Genomic DNA, 23,677 nt, shown 5'->3' on the forward strand with positions numbered 1-23,677 from the left:
ACCTTTATTTAAAAACTGCATTTTGTGTTTACTTGTGTTATCTTTGACTAATATTTATGTTTGTTTGATGATCTGAAACATTTAAGTGTGACAAACATGCAAAAAAATAAGAAATCAGGAAGGGGGCAAACACTTTTTCATACCACTGTACGTCATCTGTCAGATGACAGGCGAGCAAGAGAAAATAAATCAAAATCACTCCAAAATGAAGGAAATAATGTGCCTCATTTGATCAGACTTCTAACAAAAGGTTGTTTTTTTTTTTTATTAAATAGTTTTATTTTCAAGAGCAATGTACAATTTGCAAACAAATGTTAACAGAGATATCTGCCAGCATCTGGCAAGAACATGAACTACAAAAGCTTGAGACAATAATATAAAACAAATAAATTAGCATCCACAGCTTTCCAACAGCAGAGACCCACACATTTAGTCTGTCTTATTGACAACTAATGGCCAAGGCATTCAAAATTACCTATTTTTGCTGCAAGCGCTGAGAAAGTGAGTGTTTTGATTATAGACTTTACTAAGGTAAAGCATTTCAAACAGACCGAATAAGCTTCAGACTGAATAAGCACATCAGTGGCTGATCATATTTAAGAAAATTGCCTCAAGTCACTCAAAACACCATTATTAAATTTTTATTCATACTGGCATAAACCAATTTAAAAACAAACCAATAAATAGGGTTATCAGTGCTGATCCTCAGTTCTTAAATTGCTATAACTTAGTAAAAAACACACAAAAGTAACTGATGCTCCTCACAAACTACGTAAAATCTAAACAGAACATCCATTTTTTTTAAAGAGGTAAACATTTTATCCTAAGCTGAGGCAACTTATCAGCTGAAAAGTCCTGACACCGCAGTAACATCTCAAACAGCATTTCCTCGCAGCCTGGCGTCCTCTCCTCCTGGCCTGTTCTGGAAACCCGAACAATTTCAAACAAGGAAGGAACTTTGTCAAACTGCGTCCTTGAACTTGTTCTTTAAAACGAAGGACACGAGAATAAATGTAGCCCCTATGATATGCTGTAAAATGGTATGAACAACTGACAGCAGTGCAGACGCTCTCTGCTGCCTTCACTCTCAGAGGAGACAGAGTGGTAGATCTATGATGGCAAATATTCAGAGAGAAGACTGACAGCAGAGACGGGGTGAACGGGAACAGAGGTGGAAGAGGCAGGGCTTTTTTAGGCTGACAGGCATTTCGACAGCAGTTGCTTAGAGGGGAGAGGAAGGATGAAGAAAGCGTGGAAGCTCAGGATGAAGGAGGGAAAACAGCTAAATGCAGAAAATCTCCAGGGGATTCATCTGATAGTTCAATGAGCAGACAGAAGGAGGGGAGAGGAGGGGCGATGCAGGGTGTGGATTGGGAGACTGCGGACCTGTGATGGGTGCAGCCGAGGGATGGAGGAGACGTGGATGGGGCAGCCGGGGTGACTGCAGGCTACCAGGTGGTTTGGAGGAAATACATGCTGCTCCGCTCGGAGAGGGGGGAGCAGCAGCAGAGACGGCCCTTCCACCTCCTCCACATCGGGTGAGAAAGGAGACAGTAGGCGCGCAGACTCTTCAGTCCTTCCGTACCCTCCTCTTTCTCACAGCTTGTTTGTGGCTCTCTTCGGTGACGTCTCCTCCCTCCTTCGGCTGCGGGCCGGAATGCGAATGAAATAAAGAGCAAGAAAAAGCTCAATTTAATGGATGAGACATAAAACATCATTCTTGCATTTACCACATGACCAACTAGTTAACAAAAAGTGTAGAGTTAGCCCCATCTTACAGGGTGTCTGGAATTTTTTTTTTATTAAATATTTTTAAGACCTTTTAAATGCCAAGTACAATTATATGATACATGATCATTCTTACAAGTGAAATCACTGACAGTGAAAACAAGCGCAGCCAGACTCCCTGACCATGCACATTTCTCACTAGGACAAGGACACAGTGTCAGAGACATGAAATAGTCTCAACAGAAAGGAGGTGAGTGAATGATCCTGCTCAGTGTTGTCTGCAGGCCACAAGAGACAGGCTAACCATGAGTGTGAGAACATGAATGAACGAATAAATGAATGTGCCCTTTAACAATACACCACCAAACAGCAACATTTTAGCAACCTTTTAAACACAGTGTGTTCTTAGGGAATATGAAAATAACTAGGGGTTCCCATCCCATACCCAGTAAAGTCAAAATCACCAATATTGATACAGATATCGATACTCTAGCAACTAATCTGCTCATGTAGGGGAAAGCCATGTATCATGATTTATGAGGTGAATGCATCATTAATTGATTACTTCTGAATACATTTTCATTACCACTGGGTGATTTTCCAAACATTAAGCATTCGTTTTTACTATTTTCTGTTAATTACTTTATCACATGCATGTTAAAACACAAGACCGTTTTTAATGAGACCATGTGCATTGTGTAAATTCTTTAAACTAATGAGGTGAATATTGTGGCCAGAACATGATCTAATGTGACACGGATCCTTTTTTTGGTATCAATCCTATTGACGCTAGTATCAATATTGAAAACAAGACTTCGTATAGCAGTATCGATTCTTTAGGTATTGATCTATCCGCCACTGATTAAAAGACCTGCAGACACGGGGCCAGTTGGCCTACATGAGCTCAATAGTATGTCAAATTTCTTGTGTCACAACAGCGCACTTATTTAACAGTGTTGAAACAGTGACGAAAACATGATGTTCTAGGCCTGTGCTCAGAACCTAAGACATCAGCATGAGAAAAACTGCTACCCTACCATGTGTGTTAAAACAAGTGTGGCTGCCAATTCACACGTTTGAGACAAACAGACCGACTCTGACAGATGGAGTGATGTGTAATAGCTGCTGTCATTGCTGTGAAAGTCGATATGTTGATGTGAAAATACATTCCATACATTTCGCATTGTTAGAATTTCCTAAATCATATATTGATAGAATTTTGATCTGTCACTTAATGAAATAGGTGGACATGCAAATTTTAAAGAAGCTTAAACCCTGACTTTAAAAAAAAAAATAAAAATAGAATAAAAAGTATTTTTATTTTATCTTAGTTCCAGTAAGCATATCAATAGTCTTGTTTTATCTATGAAGTTTTGCATTAGCAATACATTTTGTTATTGAGAGAGAAAAATGTCTGGATTTGTCCAGACAAAACTGGATCTGTCTTCAAAAAGTCTATTGGGATAAAAAAAAAAAAATTGTATTCATTCTATTAAACAATTTAAAAACATAATAGACAACCCAGTTATTATCCTGCACCAGATGAATATGGGATAACATGGAACCTTTTAAAGATCAAGGTAAAGTGAAACAAACTCCTGATATCTACCAACACCATCAGCTCATGCTGCTGTGCAGGTAAGAATAACTCACAATGACACCAACCTCATCTTCTAATGTCCTCTCAGGAGCTTTGCTTTCCTCTTCGCCCTCCTCCTCCTCGTCATCATCCCCCTCTAGATTGTCACCTCCTGCATCGGCTCCCTCCTCCTCCTCCTCCTCCTCCTCCTCCTCCTCCTCAGCTTCTTCTGTTGCTTTGGAGAGAGGAACAGTAAAGGTGATGACAGTGAGGACAAAGAAATATGATTCTAGAACAATGTAGCAGTGAAAGTACAATACTCTGGTCCATACAGCACCAACAGAAGAGTGTGGTGTACTGTGTTTGACCCTCTAACCTGCAGCTGTAGCTCCTTCTGTAGCCTCAGCTGCTTTGTCTTCCTCATCTGCTGCTGCCTCCTCTTCTTCTTCTTCTTCTTCATCCTCCTCTTCCTCTTCTTCTACAACAGCCTGGGGTAGATCCACCTTCTTGTACACATAGTCATCATCTGATTTCTAGGACACAAAAAGGAGATGGGATCACAGGTTTAGAGGGTTTTCTGGTGTGCTTCCACATAGATCGGGGATCAGAAACATACACTAAATAAATGACTCATTAGATGCACAGCACCTTTGGCCAGCAGAAGAGCACAGCCAGTCCTACAGGCAGGCCAACTGTTAATATGTAGATCACCCAGAGCCACGGTCGTTCCTCTGCTGCCATCATCAGCTGGGCAAAAATTCCCGGCTGGTGGGAATCGAGGGGTGAGGAAAGTGACCAGAGAGCAAGAGCAAATAGTGAGCATTTGTGAGCCTTTCCCTCACAGAAACTGACAGCCCTGTGGTAAATTATATGCACACAGTGACAATGTGTCTATGTTCCTGTTGCCCTTACAAAACATCACACTGACCTCGTTAGCGCTGGCCACCAGTTTCTTCAGCCCCCAGCTGTCAGCGGCCCAGCGGTCGGCCACCTCCTTGTGAGAGGTGATAATGAAGTTGTCAAAGTAGATATCCGAGGTCATGGACCACAACTCCAAGCCCACAGCACTGAAAGGTGTCATCCTGAACGGCTGCAGGTCCTCAAAATAGTCTGGGTTATCGGTCTTACGCGGCTTCCAGACTCCCTTGGGAGAAGACGAAGAATGTGGAAGAAGAGATCACAAGATGGTTTCAGCTGATGCACAAACATACAGCCTCTCCAACAGGATAGGTCAGAGGCGTTGCATGTAACAGAGTGTAAGCTGTCTTTTGGCTGAGTGCTGAAGTGTGCACATCCTTATTCAAGTTTAAAAAAAAAAAAAAAACTAAAACTAGGAACAGTAAATATAAGAGTAATGGCCTGATCAGATATCAGTGTGTAAGTTTGATTTTTCAAACCCATGTAGTAAAATAAAACTCTAAGAAGCCAAAAACAGCTTGGTAGTACCCGATTTAGTTATAGTTTGTTATAGTTACCTGATAGTTGGGATTGTCCACCAGAGGGGCTTTCCACTTGCCCTTGTACTGAGGATTGTTGATCTTGGGACGCTTCCACTCCCCACAGCCGGGGGCCGTCTCACAGGCTGGGTTAGGAATCTGCGGGGCTTCCCACTCTCCATCCATCTCCTCGTCCCTGCACACAGAGGAGAGCTGTCAGGCTGGATCATTTCCTTAGTGTAAATACTGTAACATAATTCAAATGCTGGTTATGGGTTTGTTTGGGTGGACCTGTGGTGAATGTGTTTATTTACCAGTCTTCTGGTTTGTCAGCGTTAGGGTCGGGGACAAACTCTGGTTCGTCGTCCAGCCAGCCCTCTGGCTTCAGAGCGTCAGGGTCATCGATCTTTGCCGGAGCATCTTCATCCCTGACGAACACACACGTCCATGTTTGTTATTAATGACTAGGTCACTGAGGCCCTAACATTTAAACATGTCCAATCTGCAACAAATCTGTACGGTCTACTAGCATGGGGGTGGTAGTCACCAGTCATCGGGCTTGACAGCCTCGGGGTCAGGAATCTTGGCCCTCTCGTCCCAGTCCTCTGGCTTGGAGTCATTGGGGTCATCGATCTCTTTGGGTGGGTTGACTGGAGGCACCATGTCATGCAGCAGGCTGCCGCGGCTCACACTGGACTGGTCGATCAACATCTCGTAGCTGTTGTCTGGGTTCAGGACTGACAACAGGGAAACATGCTGAATGAATGTGTGAGCAAAATGAGAAATGTACATTTTAAAAACACAGTTATTATTATTAAGCAAGTTATTATGCTTCAGTGTGGTACGTAAGGCATTACATATAAAAGACACGTTTTAGACACATATAAAAGCATATATTTTAAATTGTCTCCGTACCCAAAGTGTAGAGGTGAGTCTTCTTGTCAGTGTAGAACTTCTTGAGGTCGACATCGGCCCTCTTGGCATGCTTCTCCTCCAAATCTTTGTTCAGAGGATTCTGGTGGCGGAAGATGAAGTGCAGCTTGTAGTCCTCGCCACACTTGTCTGGTCCAAACATGATGGTGTAGGGTGTACGGTCTTGGAATTGCTCCTATAGGGCAGAAGAAACAAGAATTTAATTTAAAGAGTAAATAGAGTAAATCTATTTTGTTTAAATCCAGACAATCTTTTTGCCAGTTCTACCACACATACACAAGACAGAGGAGGAATGCTCTGAAGGGTTTGGATTCTGTTTCTGTTTGTTATGTACTTGCTCCAGTGTAAGATGCTTGTGCAAATGGCGTATATGTGCCGTTTCTGCCACACAAGTAACATTTTACAGTGCAAATCAAAACTTTACACATTATAAATGGAGTAAGGTAGAATCACAACATGTACACCAACCAGATTGAGATTGTCAGTGGCTGAAAGCAGTTTGATGTACGCTCCACCACAGTCGATACCATCCTGGAAATTCACCTCATACCTGCAACCAGAACACAACAAAACAAGTAAACAAGTCTTTGTCACATTCATTTACTCCATTTTGTTAACTGTAAAACACAAATAACTGATGTTAGCCACTCACTTATACATCCACTAACCACCGTAGCTGATGGAAAACGTCCGCTTGCATGAAAAAAAAAAAAGAAAATGTATGTGTGTGTGCATGTTTGAACTCACTGTAAGACCAGAGGTTCATCCTGGAAGACAAAGGGTTTGTCCAGCATTGCGGCGATTGCGTGGTGTTTGGCCCGGGACTTGAGAACCAGACCCTGGTCTCCTGGAACTTTGTTCTCCTTTAGCTGCTCCACAGCCCACTTCCCTACAGCCGGAGAGGAGAGGGGCGGACATTCAACAACCTGAGTTTCATTTTCATGGTTATCATTGTTATGGGTTATGATATTACTTTACTTAACAGCTTAATTACTGGGGTGTGTGGTTGCAGTCTCTGCTTTAGTGTAGTCAACAGAACATCGCAAACACTGTTTTAGTGTCTTGAGCCGAGTGACCTCATATCTAAGCAATTACGCTGCCAAGTGTTATCAGAACTAATAGGGATGGTGGCCAAAACTATAAAAATAAGAACCATCGTTGTAAATATCTTTCTTATTTGCATCATACATGAGAAAAGAGTCTTTGAGAGGTAAAGATAAGAACAGCAAGTTGTGCCTCTGTACAAGCTCTCGTACACAGTCACACAGCTGGATTAGCAGAACGGGGGGAAAAAAAGCAACAAACCGTCGTATTTGGCGACGTCATCATCTGCGTCTCCCTTCACGGTCTTTGACAGCTGCCATCTGTGGAGATCAACATCCCTGAACTCTTAGCTTCCACACAAGAAAAGGTGAACACCCACACACAAACACACTACAACCAGTGATTGTGTAAGTTTATCCTCAGCACCATCGAGGCTCATGTATCCTAGCATGCATCAAATATTTAGCCTGTATTTTCAGCAGCACTTGGTGGTACATTTTTCAGGCTATACCTGTCCAGTGATCCATCATCAAACGTCTCTGCAAAGTAGACATCTCCAGTGGGAACAGGAGTCTTGTATGTCACCTGTGGAACAAAAACCACGAATTAGAAGTTGATATGCAAGCCATTTTTTCTTAATCCAGAGCTTCTTAAAGCTAGAGTGCGGGACTTTTACATATAAATGAACGTCCATTACATTCAAGCCCGTGCCAAAAGACTTCACACAGTGCTGATCAACCAGCCAACCAGCAATGATTGGTTTACCACAGCAGAAGCGGGGAGAAACCCAGAGCCATGAAGAGAGCTCCGCGATCCGTCATTGCTGTAAAAAACAAAAAGGTCCATGGGAGAGAATGTTTATTGTTGTTTTATTGTTTATAGAGCCCAACTGATATGGGATTTTTGAGACCGATACCGATTTTAGAGAGGAAACATTCACAGATTACCGATATAGTGAATTTTTGAGCTTGAATGAAAATAGACGGACCTTTTCTGTATGGATTTTGGACCGATATTCATATGCAAAGGTACTCAGAAGGCTGCTTTCATAAACAAATAACTTTATTAAAAAGAATATTTAAGTTAAATATTCTTTAACATGTTAAATATACATTGTCAACCAATTCTAGAAATGAACACTGAGAAAATCAAGAATAAATAAAAATAAAATAAATAACTAAATAAACATCAGTATTCTGTTTGGTATCAGTCAATTGCTGAAGTAGCAGAAAATGCCATGGAAATACTCAAGTAAAGTACAAGTACCTCTAAATTGTACTGAAGTACAGTACTAAATGTACTTAGTTACATTCCACCACTGCTCTCTACTAAACCACATATTCTCTGACTTACTCTATCAACCTATGGGATTCATGCTACAGCTCTGAACCACTATTTCAAAGGATTGAACTCCAATTAGAGATGCTTTTTTTGCTAATCAAAACATGTCATCTGTAGCAATATTTCACTGTTAATGTAACGGTCACAAACATGAACTCATGGTTCGCTGGGGGGGGGGGGGTTCAGGGGAAACGTTATTTATTTACTTGGCAGCATTGCATCTCACCAACTAGGTAACAACGTAGCGTGAAGTCAACACTCAACAGACTCAAACCACCACCGCACCGTCAACTGCTGAGCTGCAGAATGATGAAGAGACGCTCTAACGCTTACCTTTCAATCTACTAACGTTACTGACTGACAAACTATAGCTGGCTACCTCGCTAACACAACAATTGTTATAAGCATGAGTGACGTGACGGTTGTCAGGGAGAGGGTTATATTAGAGTTATATTGAAAGGGGACAAATGATGGATTTATGGTTTATTAACTTTCCAGCAATGTATTTCACAAACTAGTTAGCAATTTACCGCAAACACACCACTTTGACTCCACAACGTCTGCTCAGCTGTGCACACTGCACTCTACTGCATGTGCTGCGCGATGCTGAGAGTATTGTAGCCATATGACGGCCATCATTTCCCAGCATTCCCTGCCTAGTGCTGAAAGCACTTTGTTAAGTTAGCTGCCTTATGTTCAAAATGCAAATGTTACTTTTTGTTAGTGTTTGTAATGTGTCTGTACAGAACATGGTGGTGAGGTGGCTGTTACATTTCATGACACCAGCTGTATTGCGCTAGTATTGTGGGAGTTGTTGAGAGCTGCTTCTTCTCTTTTAAATTACACTGCTTGCCTGTGTGGTGACAGCACACTCTGCTGGAAAAGCTTTGTAGTAACACAAGTATGTTAACGCTGGCCATTGTTACTGCCTAATGTACTGAAAAGATAACAGATACGCAGATACCAATATATCAGAGATAGGCAATATCTGACGATAATATTGGCTAACTGATAAATTGGTCGGGCTGTAATTGTTTCTTTTGTTTATTATGATTGTATAGTTTGTGTTAATATGCTTTGGCAATGTTGTATTGTATGCAGTCACGCCAATAACGCCACTTAAATTGAAATTGAACAGAGATGATGCAACTTTCCTTGTTGGAGAGCGCTGAGAGACGGGACTGAGGGCAGACACAGCTGTCAAGTTACTGCTCTTGAACAGGTTGGTAAAATATTTGGAGTAGGCTATGTAACTATTACATTTACTCTACTTTAATAATGGATTATTGTCTTGGAACTGTGAAAATTTCTCTGCATTCAGCTTGGGGAAAGCTCACTGTAGGCATACAACATAAGTACACGTCCACAGTGTTTGTGTAATTACTCTCACTGCCAGAAGGGGGAGACAAAAGTTCCACACTTCAGCTTTAAATTTAATTGATTATACTATTTTTGATATATTTCAGTTTTACATATGACTTTTACATGACCTATGACCCATTCCTGACCTGGAAGGAGACATTTGCATCTGTTCCAGCCTTCCCATTCGCTGTGTCTGGCTCATCAGAGAGGTCTTCATCATTCACCGTCGCCTCCTCGTCCTCGTCCTCCTCTTCTGCCATCAAAACCTTTAATTCCTCCTCGTCCAAGTCCATATCTTCATCGACGTCTGAAACATCAACCTCCAACTGCTTCTCCTGGGCCGCCACAGCCAGGGAGGTCAGGAGCAACACGCACCACATCCAACCCCTGTCCAACTTCATCTGTAGAGGGTAAAAATAGGGAGGGGGTGTAGTGATGGCAGACAACAGAGTATGAGATAAGGGTGTCAGAGAGCAGCAGACTGAGGAGGGCGTGGTATGGGAGGATGAGGGAGGGGGATGAGAAGAAGACAGATGTTATTTATGGAGAGCAACGGGGTGTCAATGATATAAATAGAGAACACAAGTGCGTAAAAGGAAGGAGGAATGAGAGGGTGAGTGTTAGAGAAAATCAAAAGAGATTGAGGTCACATTAGTACACGGTGCTACTTGATGTGGGGCCTGTGTCCTCAGATCACATCCTTATCTCACATTTGTCGCACTATTTCCTTTAAAAACCTTTAAGCTTCTTCTCTGTTGTAATGCATTTCCACCAGATAAATCATAAAGACAGGCTCCTTCTACACAGATGCCAGAAACATCTGTGCTTTCAAATCTGTAGAATTACCACTAGCCTCTTTACAATATGTCCTCTTTCCCAAGCATCCTTACTAGTCCTAATTTGTAGCTGCAAATACATCAGATTAGAATCTTTGTGTGTGTCCTAATATGCATTTCAAACCTTAAAAGATACTCTGCTGAATAACGGTACAATTCAGAGATCTGTTACACCAAACAACAGCTTCAATGAACTCCTATTGATCGGGCCACACCTGCTCACTCTCGTTGTGAGCAGCAGAATTGAAAAGCATCTCTGCAGACAACACAGCGGCACGCTTTGATTAATTCCTAATTAACTTTAATTCCCATACTGCTGTTGTTCTATTTGCTAACATCAGAGTGCAGGAGGATCAAAAGGATTCTGATAAACATGAGAGAAATGATGAATGGAGAGCACTATTAAGGGCCATCTTATCTTGAAAAGCATCAAGATGTTGCTCGTTTATTTGCATCTTTGGTCTGAATGCAAGCAACACAACAGTTTGTAAGAAATCTTGGCCACGTCCCATGCAGGAAGAGAAAATGGATTCTGTGAGAATATACAAAACATGTATATATGTTAAAAAAAATAAATAAATCAAAAGCATCTCAGAAGTAGAAACACTTATTGCAAAAATTCTTTTGGGCTGTTGCTTTTTGCTGCACAGAATCCGATCAAGACATTAAGTGGTCACATTCATAAACAGTAGGGCGATGGTTGGGAGCCCTCAATGAATTGGCATCTTGACTTTAACAAGAATGAGTCAGAAGTGGTTCTCAACCAGCAACATTAGGAGTCAAAACTGAATAGTCAGCCAGTTCTTTGTCTTTTGACTTTTATTTGTGTCTATGAAAGACCCAACTGCTGAAGAGGCATAGTACTTAAAGAAGGTTTCAGCTGCTTTAACATGAAGAGGGTCATCTACCACGGCTTTTGCAGTGTGCACATCATGACAAACTCAACAGTAAAATTAACTGTCTGAGGCAAACCCTTTACTGGTTGAATGCATCCCAACCCACAGCCTTCCTGTTTCACATGACATGTCTATAACGTATGTCAGGGATAGTGATCTGAGTCAATGGTTACAACTCTATAGAGGGGATGGAGGCGGAAAAGGTTACTACATCAATTTTAGATAAACCAGTGCAAAATTCAATGTTGCTCTCTGACATAATTATTCCAGTTTTGGCCTTTCTGTGAATCAGCTTTAGGCTATTTCCTCATGAAACAGATATCACAGCTTAGCCTTGCGTGCTGACTAAACACAGACAGGATTCAACAACTGAAATGTGGCGCTCATACACCCCCAGCATTCAGACATAACATGCAAGTAATTGCAAATTAATTGCTGTGACATCTTGAAAATATCTTTCCTGCTGTCAATCCATCAGTAATATAGGTAAGGTCTCACTTGAAAGTAATTGTGGCCAAACTATAACCAGGTATCTCTAAACAGTTGCCACTGTCTGTGACAAGTCATCTCAACCCCACATCTATTTAAACAAGATCATCATAACCAGCCTAGAGGCAAAGGAGCTGACAGTAATTTATCTTACCTACAGTGTGTGCTGAAAGTCCCAAACAGGCCATTCCCTAACTTATCTAACAAAATCAACTAGCTATTCTGTCTGGATGTCAGCAACCGCAGCCAATTATATTTCCCATTAAGCTTCAGTTCTCCTATTTATCACAGATATAGCCCAAGTGTAACGTTACTGGGGTAACATCCTGTATCAGCCTCTGGTTGATGTTAAATAGTGCCAACAAGCTCTTGTTTTATTTTTAAGACTATGTCAGAGAAGCTTATTACTGAACAGATATAGGAACTACAGAGAAAAGGTCATAGGACAGGGTTGTGGAGCTAACATGGCTGCCATCGAACACTGCAATGTCCAAACTCTTTTAGATGAATGGCTCTGGCTGCAGCACCTGCTCCTCTAGCTAGCTAGCACGGCGCGCCAATCACAAACAGCAAACGTTAGCATAACATTTACAGCTTAGCTAGTAAACTAATGGGATTATACAAGGGGCCCCACCAATTAAACATGCCCCGTTGTTCCAAACACAAACGGCCAAAATTTATTTTAAAGTAAAGGTTGGCCGAAAATGTCTTGTTAGACTGCAGAGAGGATAGCAATGGTTAGCTTGCTAAATTAGCAGTGATGTCGCATAGGGAGGGCTGGAGAGAATGAATGAGCGCACGCAAACAAACCTTGCGCCTTCTTGGAATTGCAGAGAAAATTCCTCGATGAAAAGCTGCTTCTCCGATTTGGAAAAAAAAACAGAGAAATTATCTTGTGCGTTTGGCCCGCTTTAAGTATCACCGAGGCCCGCCGCGTACGATTGAGGGAAAACACGGTTGGTCGCTGGAGAAGATGGGACGTAGATGACAGCTTGGCCCCGATAACGGTGCGCGGTTGATGATTGCGAGCGAGTCATTACAAACGGGCATGCGCATTTCGCGCAGATGGAGAGCGTGAATGGTGCCTTCAGTGCCACCGGCAGTTGTAACTAATAATAGGATGCCGGAGCTGTTGACAGTTGACACTATCACTATTACTACACTATTAGACACTATTAAAGGCATTTCGTTTCAGTATTTCCGAGACTCTTCTGTTTCTACTAATATTGCTATTATTTTATAGAGATAAGTTTTAACTAAATTATCTTTGCTACTGAAACGATTAGAATACTTTCCCCACGACTTTAACTACAATTGTATACTTATTCTGGAGCATTACTTTTGTTGAGTTGTGAAATTTTGTTTTCAATAAATATGCTCGGTGCTCAGTACAAAATGCTTGCCGATTGACTGCCACAATACAGCCACCACAAACTACCTTCGCTACATTCTGCTAGTGTTCCAACAAAAGCACACGACAAATGCGTGATACGCATATATATTTCAAATTTCCTCAAAAAATACTACAGGCTGTCGATATTTACAACTCTGAAAGTCCCAAATTAGAAGCTTAAGAGGAGCACCTTAAGGCATCAGGAACTCGCTCTGCAGCAGGATTTCAAAGTAAAAGCTTATTTTCAGTAAATTCTACTAAAAATGCTCCGCGGGCACAGTGCCAACGAAGATCTGGGTCATAACAAATAAACACAAGCAGAGTAACATAACATATATTTCACAATAATTATGAACAAGGTCAAATAAAGATAATATGTCCACTTTGGTTTTACTATGGCATGTCGAAGCACTTCCGGGATAGAGTTCAGAAAATATTGATGGCGGCCCCATGCCTGTCGGAGCAGTGGCAAAGAAGTGCAGTTGTTAATTAAATTATTGAAATCTAACAGCAGCCACTCAAAACTCCCAGAATGAAGGACACACCGCTGTCTAACTGTGAGCGGGATTTCTTGCTTAAAGCCATCGAAGAGAAAAAGGTGAGCTGGTTTCTGAACATTGTGTCCACTTTATGTAACTTAACGTTACTGACTTATAAAACTGATGCGGCGATTGATGTTCCACTAAAGGCAAACAATAGTGTTAGCATTTGGACAGTTACGACTAACTTACAATAACTAATACAGAATAAAGAATTGTTCTCTGTAAACATTCAATAACAGGAAGATGGACTGTTACCAGACACCACAGTTCACTAAAGTCAGTCTTCAGTAATTGTAAATGGAAAGGTGTCACAGTCTTAACGTGGAATTCGGCTTTAGGGGAAGTGTCGTCCATGTCCTCTGCATCCCATAGTAGTCCCCAAAAAGTGGTCTTTTTTTGTGGGACTGTTTCACCTGTCCTCTCCCTGCAGCGCCTGGATGGACGACAGACCTACGACTACAGAAAGATGAAGATCACATTTGGGACTGACTATGGATGCTGCTTTGTGGATTTGGGGAAAACCAGGTGAATCCATGGCCACTGCCAGATATGTGTAACGTCTTTGCTTTTCCTACCTGGTGACCCCATGACTGTTTAACCTTCCTCATACATATGGTATCTTAACACGCTAAAGTTCTATGGGAGGAACAATGCTTGTCTTCACAACATCAGTGTGTAAAGATGGACCTGTCAAAGGGTCCATGGGGTTGAGGAGGTTAAAGGGAAGAAAGCCTCTCAAACAAGGCATTGACATTGTGCTGAGTCGAAGTGACACTACCCATGTAATGCACCTAAATTCACATGGAACATTTTGTCTGTATTTTTTTGCGATAATGGAATATCAATGGGCTGCACTCTACAGGGTCATGGCTCAGGTGTCGTGTGAGCTGGTGGCTCCTAAAGAGAATCGACCAAACGAGGGAATCCTGTTCTTTAACATCGAGCTGTCACCCATGGCCTCACCAGCATTTGAACAGGGCAGGTGAGGAAAAAAAAAAAACTACAGAGATTATGTTTGTATGTTCTTTTCTACTAATACATCTGACAGATTATATGTTACACATTCCCTCTTGTTCACTGGTAACATTTCTCATCACATCATAAAATTTGATGAATGGAGTTAGGGGACATATTAGACCAGGACTGTTGTGTGCATGGTTCATTTAGTCAAACTGTTTGTGCAGAGAGTGTAAATGATCTGTGGGGGGGGGGTTCTTTCTCTCCAGACAGTCTGAGTTGTCAGTGAAGCTGAACAGACAGCTGGAGAGATGCTTGAGGAACTCCAAGTGCATTGATACTGAGTCCCTGTGTGTGGTGTCTGGAGAAAAGGTAAAACACACACACACACACACAAGACAAAACAGAAAAGAACCTGATCTAGTGTGATGATGATGATGATGATGATGGGTGTCTCTGTGTTCAGGTGTGGCAGATCAGAGTGGACGTTCACATGTTAAATCACGATGGGAACCTGATGGATGCTGCCAGCATTGCTGCTATCACCGCTCTGTGCCACTTCAGACGCCCTGATGTCGGCATCCAGGGAGAGGAAGTCACAGTGGTGAGTCAGCAGCAAACAGCAGGTGTTGTCTCCGCTTCGCTGAATTCTGCTGGGACATGGCTGATGCTCCATGACACTTACAGAGGATGTAATGTAGGAATTTCCCTGCTTTACTGCAAGTGACAACGGGTTAATCATTTATACTGTGCAATTTCAGTGTCAACATATCTTTTTTTATTGTCAAAACAAAAACACTTTACAGTTATGTTGCACCACAGATTTTATATTGTAACTCATGTCAGAACAGTTTAAATTTCTTTTATACTTTGTGTTGGTTGTAATTTTGTATTTATTCCTGTGCTCCCTTAGTACAGTCCAGAGGAGAGAGACCCTATTCCTCTGAGTATCTACCACATGCCTATCAGTGTCAGCTTCTCCTTCTTCCAACAAGGGTAAGGCACCCATTTGAGTACAAGACAGAATCGTTTTCTGTGCAAAGTACCAAAATGCTAAGATTTTTAATTTGAAGGGCACCCTGTTAATTCAACTGTATGGGCATTTTGGAGGATGTTGTTTGTGGTGCTGTTGAACTGTGTTGCATTAAACGGAGAGGTGTTTCCAGGGCTTAATTTGTGCTGGAAACACCTCCCAGATTGGATCGGCACCTCCTTTGTGTAATATCTGTTCTGTCATTCTTTTATTTCCCACTGAAGTTACTCTTAAATCTCTTATTTTAGATGCGTTTTAAATCTGATTTTAACAAAAAGAGAGAGAGAGAGTAGTGTGAGTTTTGGGCACCTCACCTGAGCTAATGTTGCTGCGATTTGAATTAGGACACCCTCAGCAACATGGAGGAAACTGGTAAAATGTCAAGAAGACAATCAAATTTGATGAATTTCTTCAAGGTCAGTCGGACCCCGAGCAGACCAAAGCTGTTTCGGCGGATCAACAGGGTGCAGATAATAGCACTGAATTCTGGCAAGTGGTTTAATGCTTTTTGGTGTCTAAATATTTTGGCATATGATTACTGTAACCCCCGCAGCTAAGCAAGTGGGTGTTTTTGCTGGGAAATGGTGAAATGAGTCTGGCTACATTAGGAGGTGTGTGTGTGTGTGTGGGTGCGGCGCTGCCCATAGTACTGAAACTGAGCGGAGGAGATCGACAGACAGAACACGTCACTTAGGTCGGCTAACCTGCAATAAATATATTTATTTATTTAAATCCCCCTCGCAGGTGGCATGTGTCACCCTCAAGCTCGGGTCCTGTACCGGAGGCCTCGGAGTTTGAGGGTTCTGCGCAGTATCTCAGCTGTTCTTAGGACTGCACTCTTCTGGACAGAGACTTCAGATGTTGTACCTGGAATCTGCTGGAGCGACTCTCCCAGTTTGGGGGTCGCAGCCCCCAGTGCTCCGAGTACCACTGGCACCACTGTTGCTTTTGCTCTCCACATCTTTTCTAGCTCCTCTGTCCCCCATTGGTATTTTTTTGAGCTCCTCGTGTTCCTTCTTCTTGATGTTGCTGCCGCTCGGGATTGCTACATCTATCACCACCGCCGTCTTCTGCAACACGATCTGTGGTTGGTTAGCCATCACCTTGTTTGTCAGTCTGGATCCGGAAGTCCCACAGGATCTTAGCTCAGCCATTCTCGACTACCTTAGGAGTCTTTGTTGTTTCATCCTGGGCACTCACTAGTCCTCGGCTTCCCTCGTTCCACTCAGTGTACAGTCTCAGGGTGCTGGATTTGGGGAGAAACCCTCCATGCATTGTGAGGAGCTTCCTTGTCTTGATATCAGTGGCCTCTATCTCCTCCTTTGGCCATTTTATTACACCGGCGGGGTATCTGACGACTGGCAGGGCGTATGTGTTGATGGCTCAGATCTTGTCCTTCCAAATCAGCTGACTTTTCAGGGCCTGCCTTACTCTGTGTAGGTATTTGGCTGTGGCTTCCTTGCTGCCTCCTCACGGTTTCCGTTTGCCTGCGTGATCCCAAGGTATTCTGTCCCGAACGTCTATAATGTTGCCTTCTGGTAGTTCAACCCCCTCGGTTCTGATAATTTTCCCTCTTTGTGATACCATCCGACTGCACTTGTCCAGTCTGAATGACATTCCGATGTCGTTGCTGTAGATCCTGGTAGTGTGGATCAGTGAGTCGATGTCTCGCTCATTCCTGGCATACAGCTTGATGTCCTCCATGTAGAGGAGGTGACTGATGGTTGCTCCACTTTGGAACCTGTATCCGTAGCCACCCTTTGTGATGATCTGGCTGAGGGGGTTCAGGTTCAATTTATTTATTGCAGGACAGTATTAAACTGCATTAGTTGTAGCGAAGGTGTGCCTAATAAACTGGCAACTGAGTGTATATTAAAACTCACGAATAAAAACAAATAGTTCTTCTTCTATACTTCCTGTTTGCTCTGCAGAACCTATCTGCTGGTGGACCCCTGTGAGCGGGAGGAGCGGGTGATGGACGGCTTGCTGATGATCGCCATGAACAAACACAGAGAAATCTGCTCCATCCAGTCCAGTGGGGGCATCATGTTGCTTAAAGAGCAGGTGAAAATAATATTGAGCTGTTGTCTTAGTTTTGTAGCCATAAATATCAATTACCTTTAAAAATATTATCACTTACTTCACTGTAGAGCTTCACAATCATCCATGTTTGCTTGGAGAGCTGCTTTCCAAAACACTCACAGGTTGAATATAACCACTATTATCAGTGTAGTTATCCTGTAGGAAAACATGAACACGAGTGAAGTAACAAAAAAAAAACAACGTATTCGTATGAGAAAACGTTTAGCACCATTTTTTTTTGTGTGTGTTGTTGAAGGTTATGAGATGCAGTAAAATAGCCAGCGTTAAAGTGTCTGAAATCACAGAACTCATCAGCAAAGCCCTGGAGAATGACAAGAAAGCAAGGTGAGCAGCAACATCACATTACCACACCTCTGTATTAAACTGTGGAAGTGGACATATTTACCACAATTGTAACTCCAGGTGTTGTCGTTAGAGGATATATAAGAACTCTGTATTTTTCCATTTTCCAGGAAGGCGGGTGGCAGGTGTGGTTTTGCAGAGTCTATGCCTCAGGAGCGAATCACAGCACTGAAAATGGACGAGACTCCAGTGGAGATGACAGATGTGACAGACAGAGCCGATGACATCGTCCGGAAAGCCGAGGCCCCACCTCAGACGTATCCTTTACTGAGCCTGAATAACAGCTTCTACCAAGAGAATGTCTTTGTCACTTTGCGATATTATATACACTGTGGCTCCTTAACAATACATACCAGGGTGCCGTCCCCAGTGGTCCCCGTCCCAGGTGTGGGTCAGGTAGGGCAGGGGCTGCAGAACACCTGGGGACTGGAGGAGGATGATGAAGAGGAAGAGGAGGAAAATGACAACAGTGGTGAAGAACAGGAGGAAAAAGTAACAAAGATGGAAGAGGAAAAGGAGGAGATCAGAGGAGGTTATTTTTTTAAATCTTAATTTCAAGTAAAAGTTATATAGGTAAGATGTGTGTTTCTAAAGAGAAAGGGCATCAACACACATAAAAGTTGTTTTAAAGAAAAAAAGCAAAATAAAATTTCTGACAGAAATGATACAATAGGCAGGAATCAGATGTCAAACCAACACGCTGACAGGCCCAAACATATTTAAATTTCATCTAACTTTAGGTAATAAATGATGATTCTGTGAGTATGTTTTCTTTTGAATAACTTGAAAAATTGGGGAATTTGTTTTGACTTGCAGGAGATGTGGTTGAGATATCTGACAGTGAAGAGGAGGAAGTGGTCATACTTCATCCGGAAACACCAAACAAAGCTCCTAAGTAGGTGCACCAGTTGTGTTTATATATACACCAGTTGTTATTTTTTTATATATATATATATATATATATATATATATATATATATATATATATATATATATATATATATATATATATATGACGTATGCACACTTTACACAAGGATTAATAGGTTGATCTTTTTTTCTTGCTCTCAGAAATACAGGACCCAGTTCCCACCAGAAGAGGGCGACAACATCAAAGAAAAGACAGAAATAATGAAAGAAGTGTTGGATTCTTACTCTGAGAACGTGAAGTTTCCTTATTGTTTGTAGCCATTTGGATCGATATAAAAACAGACTGTGCTAACAGATGTCTAGAAAATTATTTTTTACATAATTTTTTTTTATTAAAAATGAAAGGATGTAAAAGCGTTTCATAAGTATGATTAAAAATTAATATTCTCAACCATCGTGGGGTGTTTAACTTTTTACATTTCGGTTACGTTTGCAAAGTGGCATATTTTGCAAGGAAATATGTGATCTGTGGTGCTGATTATGAATCGAAGTAAGAAAGAAAATATATAAGCAATCACAGTTAACTGAAAATAGGACAAGTATGCTGAGATTGTTTTTCTTTTTTATGGTGCCAGAAAGCACAAGTTGTGGCTACAACTACATGTAATGCAGTATGTCACTGCCGTTCATTTTGTAAAACGCATAAGGACGTTAAACATGCAGGTGAAATTATCTGGCGAAGTCGGCGCGGTAAAACACAGGTTCCACCGAGATTTGAACTCGGATCGCTGGATTCAGAGTCCAGAGTGCTAACCATTACACCATGGAACCACCGTTAAAGCCTTATGAGACTTTTTTACTTATCTGAGTATAATCGACTCAAGCAAAGACAACATGCATTAGTAGGGCTGTTGCACGTGTAACTACTGAGACTATAAAAATGATTGTGTTCCTTAAGGAGAAAGATATTAACCATTTTTTGTAAACGGTTATTGTACCCGCTATCTTTAACCACGTTAGCAAGAATGAAAGTAATTAAATTAAACGTAAATGCTGTAAATCAGTAGCTACGGGAATAATCGAACACCAAACAAAACTCAATTGGCCCGTACGGGGATCGAACCCGCGACCTTGGCGTTATTAGCACCACGCTCTAACCAACTGAGCTAACCGGCCACAAGCTCGGATTAGGCCTACACCCTTCACATAGTATTATATTAACCACACTGTTTAATGAAAACTATAAAGCCACTTCAACGACACAGAAAAAAGGCAGAGAAAATGGTAAAGAATCCTCTGACCTAAGTTTCTGCTCCTCCAGTCTCTTACTGCAAGGCCTTATCTTCCAAACATCGCTAATATAAAACTATTTAGCATTAGCAGTCTTTAATTAGCAGCTTTGTATGCTTACCTTATAAAGGTAAAATGGGTTGTAAACGGTGTTGCATGTGATTGTGAATGTAGAGAGACATCGTAGAAAAGGTTTCAGTCGTAGTCATCTGGACACTGTTTTCAGAATCAAGACGTTTCGGCTCCCCTCCGGAAGTCATTCTCAATTGTGAAAATGGTCTGAGAATTGAGAATGACTTCCGGAGGGGAGCGAAACGTCTTGATTCTGAAAACAGTGTCCAGATGACTACGACTGAAACCTTTTCTACGATGGAACACTCCTGGACGAATGAGGGACTACACCGTAATGTAGAGAGACATTCACACCCCCCCGTTCTCACAACACTACATATATGAGTCTGGACAGACATGGATATAAACTGCAACTTGACTGACCTGCAGGGTTTGCATACTAATATTCCGGGTGATGTATTTAATATAAAGGTATACAAAACAACATGTGAATTTGGTGCGCAAACTCCTAAAGTTTCTTGTCCTGGCTAGACTGACTGTTCACACCAGTGTATCATCGACAAACATCTCAGCTCTACCAGGGCAAGTCTTATACACAGAGGTGTGTTAGAGTGTGCGTAAATACGTACGTGACAGTGTGTGTGTGTGTGTGGCTGTGTGCAGAGGAGTGGCACCACAGTTTTCTATAGTGTGGAGTGAAGTGCTCAGAAATCTGATACTAAAACTCACGACTGATGCAAATCCACACTATACCCAAATTAAATATGTATGTGCATACGTTGCTTTAAACGAGAGAAGGATGCGGCTACTGTGTGACTCCTACTAGGCTGGTGTAACATAAATGTGTCATCATTTGTGCATGTGTTTTGGTTTTTTTTTCGATATGAATGCGTTCTCTGGCTTGTGCACATGTTCAGAGTTGCACTCAGCTCAGAACTTGTTATGATGCCTCAGTACATGGCAATGAGGAAGCTACATACCCTCACTCAGCCACACCTCTGCCTTTGCTTCAGATTTTGTGGGAGCCATATCAAGCACACTTTATGTATCTGTTAAGAGGGGGCTTTTAACCGATACACATGACTAACTGCTATGTAATACTGCCTAATTCGTTCTCATAAAGTGCTGTGTGACTGTGTAACCCTGCCTCTGAATCCCTCTCCTTCCCCAAGACCTCAGGACTTCAGCAAATGATTGCTTATCTTTTTTTTCTTCTGTCTTTTCCTTGTGGTTAGCTGATAAAAGTATAGCAAATGCAGCTGTACTTGCGTCACGCAGGCACACACACACGTGCAGCTTGGTAGTTAGTGGAAAAGTACTGGACAAAGCAGAGACTGTGACTGCACACAACCCTCATCGTTGCCATCAACAGTCCGACACACAAAGCCATGGTTGGCCTACTCAGTGCATTCAATGACACACTGTGTCAGATCAAACTCTTTATCTGACCACTCAGTGCATAATCAGTGTTGCTATTACAGCCATAACAGCCACTACAGTGCATAATTTATCACTACATTGGGCTTGCGCGCTGTAAGGGGTTAAGGCTGTGGTTAACACAGCTAGATTTATACTGGGGGATCACAGGGTACCGTATATCTTTAGACAAGTTTCTTTTGTTTCTTTTGAGTGTGCACAAGTGCATATACAAAACAAATACAAGGTATAATATGTAGCTTTTCTGCATAGACCTGTGTTATATATTTTATCCCAAATGTTTCCAACAATTTTCAAACCTAGAGAAATCTGTAATTTTAATCAAGGTAACGGTGCGTTTCATTTGGTCACCTGTCAATGGCGTCATATCCCCTCTGCGCTTGTGTCAGCATCGTGGTTGTCTGCCGGAGGCTGTCATAAACTGACTTTTTATTATTTATTTATATATTTTAAACCAAATTTTTACAATACACTTTTTAGATCTTGGTCATTTTCAACTATATATGTACCTACTGTAACTACTGTCACGTCACGTCTTTTTTGCTGAAGGGAAGAGATGATTCTGACTTCCTGCCTTAACCCGTTTACATACAATATGTTTTTTAGTGTACAGTTTAAAGGATCCTTCCAGGGGTTTTGCATGTTTTTGGCATTTTATACTACTGTAGTATTGGTACTAAGTGGCTGCAACAACAGCCCAGTATCCTAGGAATTACATTTATGTTAAGTAGATCATGCAGGAGACTGGAATTTGCATTCTGTCGCAGACCTGCAATTATCATTCGCCCTTTCAGTAACCACCACAAGCTTTCCCTAAACATAACCATAGTTGGCAAATATTGGCATTGAAACGTAATCCAGTGTTTTGCAGAATCTACTATCTCGACATTCTTGTCTGGTGATTGGGTTGATCCCACATGACAAGACAAATGTTAGGTAGTCATGTGGTCTGATCTGGTTTTTATCTGTAGAGAATATGTGATTTTTAGTAAATCAACAAAAACTTGCAAAAACACATGACAGTGATGCAATCCATCATGTGAATGCATAAGTGTGAGTGAATACCACGACATTTCAAGACAGAAACTGTCAGAGTGACTAAGACTAATAAGGGCTGGTTTGGGATGGTTTCCAAAAGGGGAGATGGCATTGGTGTGTTTCTCTCCTGTCCGGGGGAAGAAGTCCTGACTCTGGCTTCAAGACTTGGATTCCGGTTCTCAAATGACCAGGGTGGGTGACATTTCAGACCAGCTGCTGAAAACCAGTTAACAGGGATACAGGGACATCCTGTCAGATTAATAACAACATTAATAACTTACCCTCCAGTGTGGGTTAATTTAGCTAACATTATACATTTAGAAACATGTCCAGTCCAGTCCATCTTTTTTTCTATTCATTATTTTTATGATTTAGAGTTTGATTTAAAGTTCTACTCAAACCCTAACCTGAACTGTACCTGGAAAGAATATTTGAATGTGGTGTGTGCGTTTTTCAGGGAAACTGGGAACTGCTATAATTAAGAGCAACAGTATCCTTTGCTTTGAATCATGAGCTCCTCCTTTCTAATAGAGTGTTATAAATAGAGAATGAAGTAAGAGCATGGTACTTGTTTTAACAAGCAATCACTTTTTATATATTTTATTTAACATGAAAAAAGTTTGCTCCCCAGGGTTTTCATGAACCCTCTTTTTCATTAAGTCAGAGGCACCTTTTAAAATAAAGGTTTATCTTTAACACCAAAATACATCAACAACATCACACTGATCAATCAAAGATCTCACTTTAGCAATTCTTTGCTGAAGAAAGCAGTAACAACCCTCAGTTCACTTTTTTTATTTGTCTGAAAACTGGACCATGGTCCTATGGTCTTTTTCCTTAGAGTTTTACAGGGAACAATGTTGGACAGGCTGAATAAGACTGACACACAAGGGAAGAACCCAATATCCACCCAACAGAGTGAGTAGCAAGCTCAGCCTTTCAGACAGTTTCATTAA

General features: G+C 41.6%; 2 protein-coding genes and 2 non-coding genes across 7 annotated transcripts; 1 reads left to right on the forward strand and 3 right to left on the reverse strand.

Annotated features, from left to right (window-relative positions):
* Positions 1-238: 238 nt before the first annotated feature.
* Positions 239-12,701, reverse strand: clgn (calmegin). Of its 4 annotated transcripts, none has more exons than XM_044190250.1 (15): positions 12,455-12,701; positions 9,570-9,904; positions 7,232-7,305; positions 6,982-7,040; positions 6,424-6,565; positions 6,145-6,226; positions 5,659-5,851; positions 5,291-5,480; positions 5,058-5,171; positions 4,783-4,939; positions 4,236-4,451; positions 3,956-4,072; positions 3,684-3,840; positions 3,382-3,542; positions 239-1,645 (listed from the first exon to the last, which is right to left on the reverse strand). In XM_044190250.1, the coding sequence occupies exons 2-15, from the start codon at positions 9,822-9,824 to the stop codon at positions 1,571-1,573; spliced, it is 1,992 nt and encodes a 663-aa protein (XP_044046185.1). In that variant the 5' UTR covers positions 9,825-9,904; positions 12,455-12,701; the 3' UTR covers positions 239-1,570. The 4 variants fall into 4 exon arrangements, with proteins under 4 accessions (XP_044046185.1, XP_044046186.1, XP_044046183.1 ...); XM_044190251.1 differs by having other exon boundaries at positions 3,382-3,536; positions 9,570-9,824; positions 12,455-12,700; XM_044190248.1 differs by having other exon boundaries at positions 9,570-9,824; positions 12,455-12,699.
* Positions 12,702-13,445: 744 nt separating this feature from the next.
* On the forward strand, positions 13,446-19,335 carry exosc9 (exosome component 9). The gene is made up of 12 exons (XM_044190253.1): positions 13,446-13,635; positions 14,010-14,104; positions 14,442-14,561; positions 14,806-14,908; positions 15,003-15,140; positions 15,450-15,532; positions 17,501-17,633; positions 17,908-17,996; positions 18,125-18,271; positions 18,371-18,546; positions 18,831-18,909; positions 19,086-19,335. The coding sequence occupies exons 1-12, from the start codon at positions 13,570-13,572 to the stop codon at positions 19,144-19,146; spliced, it is 1,290 nt and encodes a 429-aa protein (XP_044046188.1). The 5' UTR covers positions 13,446-13,569; the 3' UTR covers positions 19,147-19,335.
* A 308-nt stretch (positions 19,336-19,643) lies between these two features.
* trnaq-cug lies at positions 19,644-19,715 on the reverse strand. Its single transcript has one exon. It is a non-coding gene; the product is annotated as a tRNA-Gln (tRNA).
* Positions 19,716-19,986: 271 nt separating this feature from the next.
* Positions 19,987-20,060, reverse strand: trnai-aau. Its single transcript has one exon. It is a non-coding gene; the product is annotated as a tRNA-Ile (tRNA).
* Positions 20,061-23,677: the final 3,617 nt, after the last annotated feature.

The sequence above is a fragment of the Siniperca chuatsi genome, linkage group LG3 (assembly GCF_020085105.1).
Source record: "Siniperca chuatsi isolate FFG_IHB_CAS linkage group LG3, ASM2008510v1, whole genome shotgun sequence".
Lineage (NCBI taxonomy): Eukaryota > Metazoa > Chordata > Actinopteri > Centrarchiformes > Sinipercidae > Siniperca > Siniperca chuatsi.